Source organism: Pseudophryne corroboree, chromosome 2 (assembly GCF_028390025.1).
Source record: "Pseudophryne corroboree isolate aPseCor3 chromosome 2, aPseCor3.hap2, whole genome shotgun sequence".
NCBI classification, from domain to species: Eukaryota; Metazoa; Chordata; class Amphibia; order Anura; family Myobatrachidae; genus Pseudophryne; species Pseudophryne corroboree.
In genome coordinates, this window is record NC_086445.1 from 519,275,769 (window position 1) to 519,289,611 (window position 13,843).

Below are 13,843 nucleotides of genomic sequence, written 5' to 3' on the forward strand. Positions count from 1 at the left end.
GTCTGTGATTGTTGGGGAAGTACAAATTTTATCACAATGAATATTAAACAATCCTTATAAAAATAAATCACTGCAAATCAATATAAATAACCCAAAATCAATGTAATAGAATAAGAATCCTTCTGAACTTAAAAATATGTATTCCTAGTTTGTGTAACAGTACATGTTTTTGTGAATCTTCAGGTTAATACTTACCTTAAACTTCCAAATTACTTTAAAATAAAAGGGGCATATTCAACTGTGCGCTCATTTTTGAAAACCCCGGGGTTTTACATGCAGCCGCAGGGTTTTTCCCATTCATTTGAAGGTGAGAAAATGAATCTTTTTTTCTCGCGGCCCCTGAGCATGTCTGATTTTTCCTAAAATTGTTATTTAAAAAAACAAACATTGTGACTTGCTCTGGAACTTCTGTGTCCTTCCCCCACAATGACTAATTATGCATTTGGAAGTTTCCAATAAGGTTAATTAGTCCTTACTTGCTCACCTTCTGAAGTGGAGCCTTCTTCCTTCGGATCCCGTCAGGCTGGTCTTCTACAGCAGCGGTGTTTGTAATAATGTGTGAGACCCCTGTGACTCTCCATCAGGTATGTAGCTCCTCCCCCCCTTCCCGCCCTGTGTGTGTGACCCTCCCCATGGGTGTCCGGAGGCAGCAGCAGGGGGAACTACATCTCCCAGCAGCTGCCTCCCCTCCTAGCATCCTCCTCTGCAGTGGAAAGATGGAGGGGAGAGGTGAAGACCACCGGACCGGCCTTTTTACTTGAACCGCAGGGTTTTCAAAGCAGAAAACCCTGTGTGCATTTTCTTTTAAAATTGGATACTGTGGGTATTAGCCGGAAAGAGGATTATCTCTTTCCTTACACTGCCTGTGGTAAGCCTAGATGGTGGACGCATTGCACCCTGTTACCCAGTACATTCACTGGCACCTCCAAAATATTTGTGGGGGGAGCAAAATCATTAACACCCCCCGCCCCCCCATTCTGACACCTATAGTATGCCTTTAAAGTTACTTCATCTACTGCACGCCAAATGTTACAGGTAAAAAAATAACAAAAACAGTCTAATGTATCCCTTACAATATTAGTTGGACTCCTGTCAGGTATCATGGTGAAAATGCTAAAGCATCAGTGGATTCAGTACTGAAGGACTGGAAACTGTACTATACATACTGTATTTAAAGCTGGCTATTGGACAGATGCGGCCATTGAATCAGATGGAAAGTTCATTTTATGCCTGCCACCAAGTAGGTTGCAGTTTTAGCCTGCAGCATTCCCCTATTATCCAGTGTTCCTCCATCTATCTTTTAGCATGGATTAGAAGTGGCAGTATTGTCCTAAAATGGACAGACACTTTACATTCAAACCTTCTTAGTAAGGATTAAAGTTCAACTTGTAAAGCTTTCCAGATAAACATCGATTCTTATTTCAAATAAAGATCAACATTAACAGGAAATTCATATTTTTTCTCTCTTCCTGTTTGCTCAAGTATGTCAACAGCTCACATTAATATGTGCAACGTTATTTTCATGTTTTCTCATACCAGTGTTCCTATAAGATGAATACGTCTCAATTATGTTTAGAAAAGATATGTTCGTATAATTTATTAAAAAAGTCAGATTCTGTACACAAATATATAAATTTAAGAATAATTTTAAATTTATAATAGATTTGAAAGAAAATCTAAAGCCTAATGATAATATTGGTGTAGTTTTATATAAAAATAACTGCTGGCTACTTTCTCAGGTATATGAGCTTCTAAATTCATGAGCTTCTGAGAAATAAACATACGTATCGGCCATGAGATTTAAAAATAAACTTTTCTGTGTACTGTAGAAAATCTATTGATGGACAAAACAGAAAGGAAATTGTAACTTAAAAGTATACAAGCATTCTGAAAAAATATATTTTTTTTTTGTATATCAAGCACTGTCTGCTAAAAAACTATACCGAAAACTATAACCATTTTGAGTCAATATTTTGCTCCCTAATTTTCTATAACTGCAGTAGGGCCTCACTTTATGGCTGCCTGTGATAGGCTATCAGCAGATCAGTGACACAAAAGGGGTTTTCCACTTTCCACTGCATCTGATCTCTCTTGTTCAGAAGAGAAATGGGGCACAATTAGTAGAAAAATCCTTATGGACCTATTCAAAGCGACGTAGGAAAAAGGGCATGGAGACTGAGGGAAAAAAAACATATAAATGAGCTACAATAAGGGGAAAATGTGACAGGAGGGAAAATGCGACAGAAGCCTATAGGCAGATTGGCCAATGCTAGTTAAAGGTGGTGTTGGCCACTGTATCCAATCCCCAGAATTTATGGCATTTTCTGAGGTTTGGCCACATTTTTAGGTATGGTTCATCTCACTCATAATGTGATTAATGTTCATTACATAATGGACCAGTAAATCCCAACATTTTTGGTAAGATACACTATTCAGTGATACTCTGACATGCCACATATTTTTTCGATTCTTCTAATACAGTTCAGGAAAAGAACCTTAACGCAGTTGTTCCGAAACTTTTCTGAACCAGTTCACCCTAGAGTTTCAGAATTATATGCACGACACCCCCAGGCCGAAATTTTCTTATTGAGAAAGTTAGAAAAAATATTAAATTAAGTAAATTGCGTTTATATGTCATCCTTAGGGTCTATTGTGTGGTTAAGGACATTATTTTCTTCTTTTTGTCCACACATTTTATGATTGGCAGCCACAAGCACTGGTTTTGCCTATTACATTGACCATAAATACATAAATAATTTGATCCAAGGCACCCCTCCAAGTTCCCCGAGGCTCCCCAGGTCCCTAGGCGCACAGTTTGGGAACCACTGCGTTAATGTCTCATTGGTTGCTATGGGTCAAAGCTCTGTTATTTTTTTTTTTAGAAACGCCCTTGAACACATTTTAGAACTTACTTCTTGGCTCTCGTGGGCCATCTACAGTCACCTTGATGGCTCGGTGGTATGTGGCGACTTGTGTAGGACTTGTGAAAACTGTGATTGTCAGAGTGAAACTCTTACCTGAGAATGGAAAAAAAATGTATAAATGTATATCAGAAAACAATTGCTAAGTTTCACAACAATGAAAATAATGTATTATGCAAAGTACAGAAGAGCTTTCTTTTACCACTTGTTAAAACAAAACACAGTAACTAAGAGGGCAAAACAGTCCCATTTTGAATGATGAGAGGTTGCGTTTAGCACGTTCATTTATTGCAATGACATAGTGGGCAAATGCCTGGAATGATCCATGGGTACTGAGTGCTGCCATTATCTACAGCTGAGATACAGAACTGATCATTTTATCAATAGCTAGTAGCCATGACCCTACTTTCCCTGCAAAGTATCAAAGCCGGTCTTATGAACAGTACTTGTACGGTACATTACTGGGACCCTTTACATAAGAAGCAAGTTTCATTTAAAAAGAATAAAATAAATGAGAAGACTAGTAGACAAATCGTCCGCCATTGGCCACACACATGCTCCAATTCTCTTTACCTAGCAGCTTTTGCAGACCCCCCCCCCTTCACTTATATTTTCCTTCAAACTTAAGTTTTGTTTTTCTTTTTTTGGGTCAATACTATGATTGTGGTTCACACTACAAAGACATCAGGATGCAGTAGCTGCCTTGTGGTGTGCAATGATTACATGAACTGATGGAAATAGTCTTCCATTCTCAGAACAAAGTATGATATCACTTTCTGCAGAAGCCAGACAGATTTTGCCAAAAGGCAAAAATTGCAAGAACTTGCGTGAAAAATAAAAACTGGTTAAATATAATGACCAGAGTTATATCCACAAAAATAGCTTTCAGAGGCAGCTTGTCAGGCACTAGAAATGTCCAAATGTTAAAATGATCCCTTACTTGCCATATTGCATTGTACAAAACCAGCATAAGGAAACCTGTGGATTCATAGCTTCTGAGATGCTACATGTTCCAATCTGTCAGACAAGGACTGGCCATGTGTTCTGAGACTTGTAGTTCCATTTAAGTTGGAAAACCATAAAAATTAGTTACCTCTCTTTTACATAAAGTTTAAGATGCTAAGGGCAAAATTTTTAATGCCGGTATGCAGCAATACTTACCCGCCTGAACAAAGAACTGACTTTCGGGTTTATGAACATATGCCTGATCATCAACTAGTGCATGCAAAAGCTGCAGGAACATGTGACCAGCCATTTCTTGTGAAACAAAGCCCATAGTCAACTATAGGCATCAACATCTATTGATAGCGTTGCCTATTGGGCACAAACTATAAAGTCAGAAAGTCTGTGTGCATAAGTTCATCAATCATGGATTACCTGTTTCAAAGTGTATTTAGCAAGTCTGGAGAACACGTGTTAGGTGCTATAAAATCAAGTTTGAGCACACAAGTTTCTTCTTGAACTGTGATATCATCGATAGTAACAGTATAGACTGAGATATTGGGTCACAAAAGGAAGATTTTCCATGACAGCTGAAAACTTTTGTTTGCAAGTTAAAAAACCCTAGTACCCAGTTTAAACGGGATGTGGTCAATTTACCTACAATCAAAATCCTGACGGTCAAAATACCGACAACCATTGACCGACGGTCAAAATACCAATAAGGTCAAAATCTCTACATGGTCAAAATACCGACATTTAAAATACCAACAAGGTCAAAATACCGACATTTAAAATGTAGACAGGTCAAAAATTCGACATGAGTTTTTCATGATTTTTTTCATTGAAACCGACTTGCTCATACTTTACCATCCCAGTGGACCTGTACGGGGAATATAATAGTGAAGCATGGTGAGCGCAGCAAGCCATGCGAGGGGACGTGGTTCACTTATACGGTGTTCATGTTGATCTATGTCGCCATACACACCAAAAAAACAATGAAAAACTCGTGTTGACTTTTTGACGTGTTGACATTTTAAATGTCGGTATTTTGACCTTGTCATTATTTTATATGTCGGTATTCTGACCTTGTCTGTGTTTTGACCTTGTCTGTATTTTGACCGTCAGTCAATTGTTGTCGGTATTTAGACCGTCGGGATTTTGATTGTAAGTATTTCATACTAAACCTGTTTAAATATGCTCATAAAAGTATGACTTGTTCAGTATCTCTTTCATAGCACAGCACCCTGTGTAACTAGTGTCCAGGATGGGGGAGATCGAATAGGTCCCCCCACAAGCTAGCTGCCCTGGGGTCCCCATAGATATTAACCCAGCCCTGATAATCACAACAGGCAGCGGGGTGAGGTTGGTCCTTCAGCTCACCCCTCTAACTACCCCAGCAGTCCCCCCCCTCCCCCCCAGTAGTTTGGAGATGATTACATCGTTAATCTCCGCTTGAGAGTGTAGCAACCAACAAGACTCCAGTTAGGGGACGCACCACTTTTGGAAAAACGTTATAATGTGGGACTAAGGTGACAGGCAGTGTGCCTTCTGCCAGAGGGAATTCTGGGTGATAATTTAACCATATAAAGAGGGTGACTAAAAGTGACTGAGAGGCATGCAGTATGAAATGATCCCACCGGCAGTAAGATTTTAATACGGGTAGCAATGATACTTCTGTTAACTAAACAAAGGGGCTAATTCAGTAAAATTCGTGAATGCGGTCCTTACTGCATTTCCCCGATGTTCGTTTCCTGGCCTCGCAAGCTGCACTGCGACGGCAAGGCTGAGTAAGCTGAAGCTTACTCATCCTGCCGTCGCAGATGAACATCGATGACTGCATGCATACTGCATACAGGAATACTGCGTGCCGCACTTATCGTCCCCGACTCCCAAACTGCCCCTAGCTGAGGAGCGCACAGCTGTCATATACAGCCTCCCCAGTCACCCATATTCTCCTTGTCATTCACTATCTCCCTATCACCCCTGCCTATTCCCATCACCCTCTGCTTCTCTGTCTCCTACTATCTCTTCCTGTCATCCACTGCATCACCCTCTACCTCTCCATCTCCAACTGTCTCTCCCTGTCACCCACTGCCTCACCCTCTAACTTTTCCCTGCATCACTATCTCCCCATTTCCATCTCTCTCATGTCGCTCTCTCTATCACCCACTGCCTCTCCCTGTCACCCTTTGCATCACCCACTGCCTACCCTGCCTCACCCTCTGCCTCTCCAAAGCATCACCCTCTCCCCATCATGCAGATAGAGTATTCCCTTTGAGGCCACACCACTTGATGCAAGTTCTCATCCACTTTTCCAGGACGAGGCGTGCCTTTGGCTCGCACAAAATAACCCCCCCCCCTTCTTGCCCTGTCATGGTGCACCACCTTTTATTTTGTACTGGATCAGATCCTGCGGCTACTGACAGGAGTAGTTATGTCTCTGTGCATGTCTGTCTCAGTTCACAATTACATGATTACACCCATACTGTAACTGGTCTGCATTAGTACGGTCCATCAAACTCTCATTCTGCCTCTCCAAGCTTAAGAAGGTGCAAGTACCAAATCTGCATAGAGACAAAGGCGTAACTACAGGGTGGCTAGACTGGCAAATGTCCAGGGGCCAACAAGGTGAAGGGGGCCCACCCCGAAATCAGTCACTAAGTACTGTAGCCTAAATATGAGATTTGGCAATTTATTTCTGTGTACATGTTACTATTAAGTTATTATTCAGTTCAATTAGAGTTGTGACTTCTAATAAAATAAAAGATGGCCCCTGGGATCTGCAGCACTGTGTGTATCACAGCCTCCCCTTTACTCAGGTCGCAGCAGCACCCAGCATCTCCTTCCTGTATAAGCCTGCCCGCAGACTTCTGTGTAACTTGCCAATGGGAGTCTGGAGTTGGACTTATACAGGAAGGAGAACTGAAGCTGACTACTGCATCCTGAGTGCTGCTGCGGCTGTGAAACAAGCTCTGACGATCCTAAGGATCAGGCAGCCGTCACACGTTACATGTAACATTAAGGGGTATATTCAATAAGTGTCGGATCCATTCCGACATGCATTTGTCGGAATGGATCCGACAAGGGCTATTCAATGAATGGCCAAATCCAACTGTCGGATTTGAGCCAAATCCGACTGTCAGATTTGCCTGTTCCCGGTGTCCTGTTCTGCTGCTGCTGTCAGCGGCTGCCATGTGTGCTGACAGCTGGCAGCGGGAGGGGGGGGGCATGTCTGCGGCGGTGGAGGCACATGTCTGGGGTGCGGGGGGAGCTGGCGGTGGGGGGACATGTCTACGGTTGTGGGGAGTGATGTTTGTGGCGGTGGGGGAAGGCGCTGCCAGGAGTAAGGAGCCTGGCAAGGGGGACGCCCTGCTCAATCTGACTTTTTTTAAAGTCACCTTGAGATTGTCGGAAAGGGGGCCAAAACCTGTCGGATTTGGCCCCATTTCCTTCAGCAGCACACGGATCGGCGCCTATTCCGCCGATCCACGTATTTTCCGACAAGTCGGGAATTCCCGACTTGGTGGAAAAAAAATGCCCAAATTGAATATGTCGGAACCCCTTCCGTTAGAAGTCTGTCGGAAGCTGCCGTCTTTCTGACAAGATGGCAGCTTCCGACAGCTATTGAATACGGCCCTAAAGGTATGTTTATATGTTTTTACTGCCAGCCCCCCCCCAATCCCCATGCAAGTGCACCAGTCGCCACTGATAATGACTAGTAGCAGGGTAAGCGGGCCCGATACTCTTACAAAGCTTTGACACTATTTTGCCGCCCTGCCTCACGTATTTCTAATATGCATGATACACAAATTATTCAGATATGATAAAACATGTAGACCTTTATAGAAATCAAATAGGAGGCCCACCTTGAAAGTTTTCGGGGGCCTCCAAGCCACTCCATATAGAAACAGTATATGCCTTTTTTGAGGGTATGCCCAATAAAACTTTGCATAGTGTTTCCCAACCTCTGTCCTCAATGCACACTAACAGTGCAGGTTTTAAGGATATCTATGGGGGTCATTTCGAGTTGATCGTAGCTGTGCTAAGTTTAGCACAGCTACGATCGTTAACTCAGACATGCGGGGGGACACCCAGCACAGGGCTAGTCCGCCCCGCATGTCAGTGCCGGCCCCCCCGCACAAATACAAAAGCATAGCACAGAGGCTATGCCTTTGTATTTGAGGAGTAACTCCCGGCCAGCGCAGCTCCTGCGTCACGCAGCCGCCGAAGCCTGCCCCCCCCAATGGTCCAGCTACGCCTGCGTTGGCTGGACCGCTCCCCCTAAATGGTGGCTTAACGCCGCCGTTCAGCCCCCTCCCGCCTAGTGACCGCCTCTGTCTCAGGCGATCGCTAAGTAACGAAAGCTGCCATGCACCGGCGCACTTCAGCGCCGGCGCAAGCGCAGTTCCGACCTGATCGCTGTGCTGCGACAAACTGCGCGATCGGGTCGGAATGACCCCCTATTTGTGAACACAGATCAAAATAACTTAGGTACTAATTAAGTTCCTCAGTATGGCTATCCTTAAAACCTGGATTGTTATAACCCCATTCACATGATCAGCGATAGTATAATGCACAAGGGAGCAACCAATGTTTCATCTTTTCATAACACACTTTGGTCCCGGTAAAATCCTGGGTCATCGTCTTACAGTACTGTACCAGTGTCTGTCCTGGGACCCATATCTGTCCTGCAGAACAAGGTGATCTTGTTGCTGTGTCATTAAAGCGCATACTAAATTGCATCCAATCCGCCAATAAAGTTCCCTTATCCTAGGTCGTTTAGAGCAAACTTGGTACCCCATTTCTTACAGCAGCCTAACCAGGGGAGCGGCAGATAACCTGGGATACACCAACACACACTAAAGCAAACAGGCAAACACACAACTCTGCGTGAGCCACTTCTCTGTCCAGTTGGTAACAACATGCTCCTTAGAATTCTCCTAAAGCTCAGCAGGAGGAATTCATGAATTATTTTTAAATTACTTTTAATTATGTCAATGTAATCATCTCCAAGTTGATATTAAAAACCTCCACATTTTGTTCAGTAGTTTTCCTGTAAAAGTGCAGGATTCTGAAAAAACTAATTGACTGCAAAAGTTTTGGAATAGACTTAAGGCTATAAGGAACTTTTATTTTGGAGATTTGAAATTACAGCACTACACAAAGGATGAATCAGTTCAAAGAAGAGACTTGGAATTATAAAGCATTCCGGTTTGGAAATGTGTATTGGAAGCATGAAAAACTCTTAACAGGATAATTAACTACAGAAATATAAGCTTAATTCATAAAAGGAGACATTTTCCATTTGTCAATGTGCAGCCAGTTAAGTGCAGAATTCGAAGAAAAAAAAACTAAATTTTTTAGAAAACGAAACAAAATATGGAAATGTTACAGAGGTGTCAACGACCTGAATTTTGCAAAACCTAACAAGTAACAATAGTTGCATTTTCCTCAAAACTTATGCATGCTGATTTAATTAATGCATGAATATACAGTATATAGATTTACAGTGACAGTGAGAGAGACACATACAATTTTTATTTTTTTTTAACACTTGGGGGTATATTTACTAAAGTGTTGGTTTGTAAAGTGAGGTGTTTCCCATAGCTACCAATCAAATTCTAGCAATTATTTTCTTGAATGTACTAGAAAAATTATAGCTACTGTAGAATCTAATTGGTTGCTATGGGCAACGCATCCATCTTTGTAAAACTGCTCTTTAGTAATTTAGACAGGATGTAGTCATTAGGTCGACACTAAAAATGCTGACATTCATAAAGTCGACAGTTATGATGTCAATAGGCATTATGTTGAGATTCTCAGAATGTCAATATGTGAAATGCCAACATTGTCACAATGTTGACATTAGGGTTAGGCAGTGGAACATAAGGGTTGAGTACAAGAGGGAGGTTAGGGTTAGTGTACTGGGGGGGGGGGTGAAGGTTAGGATCAGGAACTAGAGGATGTCACGATCCGGGCATCTGGACGCCATTATTTACCTTTCAGGTGTCTCCTAAGGCTGGCTCAGCGTCCTAGGCCCGGTTCCCAGCTATGTTGCTTGCATTCATATGTCATGTCTCATCTTTGCTGATCCGTGGATATTGTCCTTCCAATGCCCGGGCGACTGACATGGCGTCACCTGCCGGTGGGGCCTCGGGCATCGTCTCCTATTTTCAATGCACTACAGGGTATGTGGCACTCTACACCTACTGCGGCCGCGGCCATCCATGCTGGAGGTTTGAGATACAAGTCGGCGTTCTCTGTGTTCACCGCCACCATTGCAGAGGAATCTCCATGTGGTGTTGCAGGCAAGGTTTCCCTCCACTGGCCGGTATGGGCGCAGCCATCTTGGTTCTAGTCACATGATCCTGACCTCCAATCCATAGCTCCGCTGAAGTCTGCCTAATTGCTCATCCAATCCCTGCATACCTAAGGGTATAAAGGGATTGAGCCTGCACCAGGAAATCGTCAGTGCTTTGGTTGTCAAACCTTGTTTCCAGTCTCTCTCTCCTGTGGTTGGTTTCATTCCAGGTTTCCAGCTCCTGTTTCCAGTTACCACTAAGAGACCCGCACCAGCTTACCACCTTGCGGTGCAGCCTGACTCTGCAGTCTTCTGAGTTTGCTCCAGCTTCCAGCTACAGTTTCATCTGCTTCCAGCGGTCAGCTTCCAGCAGTGATCAGCTTCCTTAAAGAGCCGGGGCTTCTCCAGCGGTACCTGCATACCATCGGTACCCACAAACCATCGGTACCCGCACACCATTGGTTCCTATATCCTCGCTCCCTAGCTTCATTCTACTATTTGGCTAGTTCCATCCAGCATCCACTCCATGTTCTAACACCTGGCTGGTTCCATCCAGCGTCCACAGCAGCTACCTCAACTACAGTGTTACCGGCTTCCAGTGATACATCTGCTGGTGTGTTCCTTGGCTACATTTAATACTACGGACGGGTCTGGTAAGGACATTCCATCTCTGGGACATTAAGAACTGTACCTACTGCTACCAGTACCCTGTGGCCATTGCCAAACCCATAGTTATCCAGGAACTGTTTTATCATATCTGCTGTATATCTTCATTCATTTATCACTGCTGTGAATGCATGGAGTTCTGTTAATAAACTTTTATTGACTTTTAATCCTGGTTGTCGTGGTCACGCCTTCGGGCAACCTTTCTACAGCTTACTCATATGTCCAGGGGTCTGATTAAACCTCCGAAGTTTAGCTTCACCTCAGCCCCTACAACTGAGGCTTCCTCCTGTCAGCTCAGGCCCTCAGTTGTGACAGAGGGAGGGTTTCAGGGTAGGAATTGGGGTTAGGGATAGGGGGACAATACATACCAGAAAGCTGGCACATCTGATGACTCTGCCACAATTAATGGTCACATTACCGCTGGTGCCTGGAAGCCCCGACTGATGCCGGGACCAAGTCAGTGACTGCTGGGGCATCAGGGACAATATGTCGATATTTTATCAGTGTCTACATGATGAATGTCAATGCTGACATTATGACTATGTTGCATACTTAGATACTTTTTGGCTGCCACCTCTGGGAGGAGGCAGTCAGGTCGGTTGAACAGGGGGCGGGGAATCTGCATTTGTGGGCAGTGCAGTGGCATGGAGATGTGATAGCGTCATTGCGGCTTCGCCCCCAACTTTACAATACACAGAATACCAGCATGTTAAGCTGGGGGGTAGGATACGATGGCTGAATTGCATCATCGCCCCCCCCCCCCTCTTTCGGTCCAGTAGTGTGTGGGGGGGGGGGGGTGAATAAGGGTGGGAGTGGCCATCTGACTATCTCCACCCAATTTTTGGGAGCCTTGCGGCCATTCCGTGAAAGTAGGCAAGTATGCCATGATGACATTCTCAAGACACCATTATGGATGTTGACATATCAAGCCCAACCCAATAAAGACCTAGGTCCATTATTTTTTTAGATATTATTTTTAACAAATATGTTTTTTATTTTGCTTTATTACTGATATATGTGGTGTGCTTCTTTTCAGCAATTCACTTCCAGTAGCTCTTCCCATGCCTAGGTGTTGCCAAGAGATGCATGGGTAATATACTGTATTACGAATAGAATTACCACACCACTTAAATGGGCATGTCCATGCATGGATGCCAGTTGCCAGTAAGTTTACAATAAATAAGTATAACTGTGGCAATCACTAAAATAGAGGTCAGTAAAAAATATAACACCATTCTGTCACCAATAAACCACAGCCAGTATACACAAAATCACTCATTCTGAACCTCAATGGGGTCCTTAACCCCTACTCTTTTAATCATGGACCCGCAATATCCACTAGACTATTTTACTTCACTATGTGCTAACGCTGAGAATAACATGCCAATGGAAATGTTGCCTTTCAGCAATGTCAGACTGGCGTTTGGAGGATCTACTGGGCAATCAATGGTAGGGGTACACTATTGTGCACTGCTGGAGGAGGAATGGCCACTTGACAAGTCAACCACCTCCTCTGCCCTCTACTGCAGTTGCGTTTACTGTGTGCACTACTGTATGATTAAGCTCAGCGATCAGTGTTTGCAGAGCGTTGGGAGGAGCAACAATGTACAGCATGGGCCACAATCAGTAAAAAATATTTTTAATGGTGAACAATCTTGTGTGCATGTATAATAGTGTCAATAAAGTATTATAAACCTCTTTAAACTAAATAGCTATTTTCAGTTGGTTGGTATTAGTTTATAGAAAGTTTTTTCCGGGAGACAAAACTTGTAGTGAGAAACCTTGAATGGAAATAAGGTATAGTTGTTAACTGTGGATATCTACAAAGGGTTAGGCGACATTTCAGCCGTCTACCCACTGTCTATGGTATCTTAGTTTTCAGGCAGTACTTGAGGGACATATGAGCAACCCCCCGATTTATGTATACCCTGTTATGTGGTTGCGGCCCAACTATGAACTCATTATAGTAAACTTTGTCAGACAAGATATTTCAACCAATACGCATTTGTTTTGGGGTTAAACACTTGCTTTAAATGTTTCCCATTCTCTGGCAGCTCAGGATGAAAAAAGAGGGGAGCAGGGCTATGGAGCCACTGCTCAGACGTCCTCTCTTTACCAGCTTCAAAGATGTAAAGGAAGTAGATGGTGGATTTATAATGTCAACAGTCTAGACTTATATGCAAGCCACACATGTATACCGAGTATATACATAAACATACTGTCATTTTCACTCTGGGCTCCAACAATTTATTGCCATTATTACCCCCTATGAGTGCGGACATGTCATCCAGTTGCATTCCTTTGCAGATCACTGCCATAGGAAGAAAACCAGGGCTATAACATGGAGTAAGTACTGTTCTGTTCTCTCTATATATAGTACAGCATATTTGCTTACTTTCCTGTAATGTATGGGAGATTCCTGATCTACCAGGACAAGATTAGCCTTCAGACCACCCCTCTTCCTCAAGAAGTGAGCAGCTCAGGGGCTCAGTGACGGGATTTACAGCACCATGCTGACATCTCCCAAATAGCCCTGGTAAAATACAATAAGTTTGTACTATGTAATCCATACACATCTCTCATCACACAATTCCTTGTCATTCTGTTGAGTATAGGTAGTGAGCAGGTCTAGGGCTAATAGAGATATGGGGACAATTACTTCTAATATGTTAAAACAGAGGTAGGAAACATAGCTTTTCATGTGTTGTGGACCCACAAGTCCAAGCAGTCTCTACCGACCTAAGCTTGTCTGCAAAATGTATTTTTATAGCTAAATAAGTAGCCTAAATAATCCTTGGGCCATACATTTTTATAATGAAAGATTACCAAAACACACACATATGGTTAATACATGCTGCACTGCCCCTACATGCATCCAGGGGATGCTTACATTTTGTGGATTTCCCATAAAATGTCTAGTAAATATGGCCCTATATCATTATATCCCAGCTCCCACAGCTGTACATTGTAGGCAGAATGTATTCTCAGTATCTATCCCTTATCCAAAATTCAA

General features: G+C 43.1%; 1 protein-coding gene across 1 annotated transcript in view; it reads right to left on the reverse strand.

Moving 5' to 3' along the window:
- Nucleotides 1–13,843, reverse strand: part of RUNX3 (RUNX family transcription factor 3) — a 268,594-nt gene that overhangs the window by 52,808 nt on the left and 201,943 nt on the right. The window contains exon 4 of the mRNA XM_063954158.1: nucleotides 2,913–3,017. Coding sequence (XP_063810228.1) covers nucleotides 2,913–3,017 — 105 coding nt within the window. The remainder of the gene's footprint in view (nucleotides 1–2,912; nucleotides 3,018–13,843) is intronic.